The 3,157-nt window shown below is 45.0% G+C and overlaps 1 protein-coding gene across 1 annotated transcript; it reads left to right on the top strand.

Annotated features, from left to right (window-relative positions):
- Positions 1-699: 699 nt before the first annotated feature.
- LOC142368837 (uncharacterized) lies at positions 700-2,779 on the top strand. Its single transcript, XM_075451035.1, has one exon. It carries the CDS (start codon positions 883-885, stop codon positions 2,392-2,394), a length of 1,512 nt encoding a protein of 503 aa, XP_075307150.1. The 5' UTR covers positions 700-882; the 3' UTR covers positions 2,395-2,779.
- Positions 2,780-3,157: the final 378 nt, after the last annotated feature.

Here is a 3,157-nt window from a genome sequence, read left to right as displayed (position 1 = left end):
GACTCCCTGGCTGCCGGTATTATCCATCCTTCATCGTGTCCTGCTGGGGTAGGATTCTTCTTTGTGGAGAAGAAGGATAAGACCCTGCGCCCCTGCATTGATTCCCAGGGACTCAATGACATCACTATAAAGAACCGGTCCCCTCATCTCCTCAGCCTTCGAGTTACTTCAAGGGGCCATGATCTTCACCAAGCTCGACCTCCGTAATGCCTACCACCTTGTCCGCATCAGAGAGGGGGATGAATGGAAGACTGCTTTTAACAAACCCACCGGACATTATGAATGTTTGGTGATGCCATTCGGCCTCACCAATGCCCCGGCAGTCTTCCAGGCCTTGGTCAACGACATCCTCAGAGACATGATTGACAAGTATGTTTTCGTCTATTTAGACAACGGCCTAATTCACCCTGTCAATGAATAACTGTGTGACTATATCGGAAAATAGTATCAGCTGTGCTGTGCTGCTGTGGCAGACCTCAGACCAACACTAAAAACTGGCAAACAGTCAACGTAATTCAGCTCAGAGGTTAGCAAATTGGATTTCATGCTTCATTTTCTGATAAAACCTGTTTTGTTGGCGAGCTCTTTTCACAGGGGTGGTGTTTGCTTACCTTGTGAGAAATCAACCGTAACAGGATGATCAACAAACTGGCTGCAGGAACTGCCTGACTCCACCCCATCAATGTTTCACACAGTGAGAATATTCAGGAAATCGAATCTGTTGTGCATTGCTGCTGTGGCAGACGACAGACGGAGACCAAAAACAAAATTCGGCTGATGATTTAGCTAATTTGATTTCACATTTAGTTTTCTGACACAATAGGAGCAAGAAGAACTCTTTATTCTAGAAACTCAAACCTGGACTTCTTGCTTTTGAAAAACATGTCTGACAACATGCAAACGGATCCTAAAACTATTCTCTGCGACATGTGCACGGACGAGGACAGGAAACCAGCACGGAAGACCTGCATGAAATGTGAGATCTCCATGTGCGTCCAGCACCTTCAGGCCCACCTGACCACCCCCGTGTTACTGCAGACTCATCCTCTGACTGAACCCGTGGCTTTGGATGGCAACACTAAGTGTCCTCAGCATGGAAAACTCCTGGAGTACTACTGCTTGGACGACATGACCTGTGTGTGTGTCTCCTGCGCCATCGAAGACCAGCACCGCCTACACAATATGAAGACTTTCTCCACAGCTCACAAGGAGCTCGTGGAGAAACTCAAAGCTGAGCAGCAGGCTTTACAGGAGAAAACCGATGATGAGAATGTGGGTCTGGAAAAGTGGGAGAAGAGTGAAAGAGAAAAGGTGGGTCGCAGTAGTGTTCGTCTCCTCGAGGCAGTGACTAACCTGCGAGATATTTCTCTGACCAGTGTCCAGAGTTCAGTCTCTGCTCGCATGGCGTCCATCAGAACCAGCAGGAGCAGCATGCAGGCAGCCCAGAACGAGACGGACACCTTCAGATTCCTGCAGATGTATTCTCAGGTGCATCAGGATTTGGAGAAGGCCAAAGCTGTGGATGTGAGAAGAGGGCTGGAGCCGGGAGACGACTGTGACAAACTGGTGGAGGAGATCAGACAGAACGGTGAGAAGATGGTGAAGCAAGCGTCCCACTTCTGGGGATCATTGCTGACCCTGGTTGACCCTGAAAACCACCAGGAGCTCGTTGCCACTGGTTCAGATCTGATCTTTGAACCACAGAATTCTGTTTCCAGCATTTCACTGACCAAAGACAAGAGGAAGGTGTTCTACAACAGCTGGCTGGGACCATGCTTTGCCACTCTTCTCATTGGCAGCACACGGTCAGCTCCTAACTTACAGAGGTGGATCATCAGTCTCACCAAAGAGTCTGACTGGATGGTTGGACTGTGTGATAAGAAGTCTGCTCAGAACCTGGAGAATGGACCCGTCTACGGGCTGCACTGTGAAGATAACCGCCTCAGCTGTGTGATGACGGAGAAAGAAGACAGTACCGATCCATCATCCAGTTCAAGAGGTATGGGAGTGCAGTATACTGGCCAGTCCAATCCAGGGAAGCAATTCAGGGTTTCGTCTACATTACTCACACATCAGGGGAAGGATGGAGATGAGGATGCACCAATACCTGAAACAGTGGAGGTGTTTTGGAACTTTACTGCTTCCACGCTGTCCTTCTTCAGCAGAACTGGACAGTACCAGAGGGAGGAAATAATCACACTTGAGATGAGCCGCAACAACTGGGGCCTGGTCCCCTTTGTCCGTCTGGGGAAGGAAAATGCTCAGAACAGCATTCAGCTGCAGTGGCTGTGTTCATGTGGAAGATCTTCTTCCTTTTCACGGTCAAATTGCAATTCTTGTGGAAAAACATTTACTGGCCCATTCACCACAGAGCTGGTTTGTGAACTTCGCTAACTGTTAAGATTCTGCTAATAACTGAGTATGATTGAACTGATTGATGAGCAGATGTTGTCAAGTTAATGCATTTGGACTAATAAAAAGGGTTAATCTTGGGATGTGAGTTAAATGTTAAAACTACACATTTTACACTTACATCAATTAAATATCCTCAGCAGAATATATATCTTCTTTTGTATTCATTTTGTTTTGAGGTTTGCTTTTAATGCATGTGATACATTTCTATCAGTTTTAAATGTTTGTCTCCATCTATTGGTCGTTAGGAGCCTGATTCATGCCTCTGTATAATGCCTCATGTTAAGTTTTCATAGCAATGTATGCATTTTAATTCATAGGAACGCCGTAAACGATTTAATCAATAATAAAGCCAGTAAAACATTAAGATGTGGAATGTTTTATTGAATTTAAGTGAAATGAAAACAGCCTTTTTTGTGTGTGTTTTGGCAACATAGAAACCCTTTTCTTCACTTTCTTTTAACAGATAACAATAAACAGATAATAAGAGCTTGAAATGGTAATTAAATCAAATGTGTGACATAAACTCATTTCCACGGCTGATGAAGAAAACCTTCCAAAGCTAATTTAAAAAAAACTAACAGATCTCTGGATGCTTTACTTTGGGTTACATTCACTCTTTTTAATTGGGACTTTGAGGCAAACCAGTTGGCAATGTATTATCATTCCTCTTCACAGTCATATTGCAGTTCTTGTGGAAAAACGTTTCCTGGCCCATTCACCACAGAGCTGGTTTGTGAACTTG

This window comes from Odontesthes bonariensis, chromosome 19 (assembly GCF_027942865.1).
Source record: "Odontesthes bonariensis isolate fOdoBon6 chromosome 19, fOdoBon6.hap1, whole genome shotgun sequence".
Lineage (NCBI taxonomy): Eukaryota > Metazoa > Chordata > Actinopteri > Atheriniformes > Atherinopsidae > Odontesthes > Odontesthes bonariensis.
Note: the sequence above shows the minus strand (reverse complement) of the source record. Positions and strands in the feature narration are given on the sequence as shown.

Excerpts from the sequence above, each read along its gene's own strand:
- LOC142368837 (XM_075451035.1), top strand. The coding sequence starts at position 883 with ATGTCTGACAACATGCAAACGGATCCTAAAACTATTCTCTGCGACATG.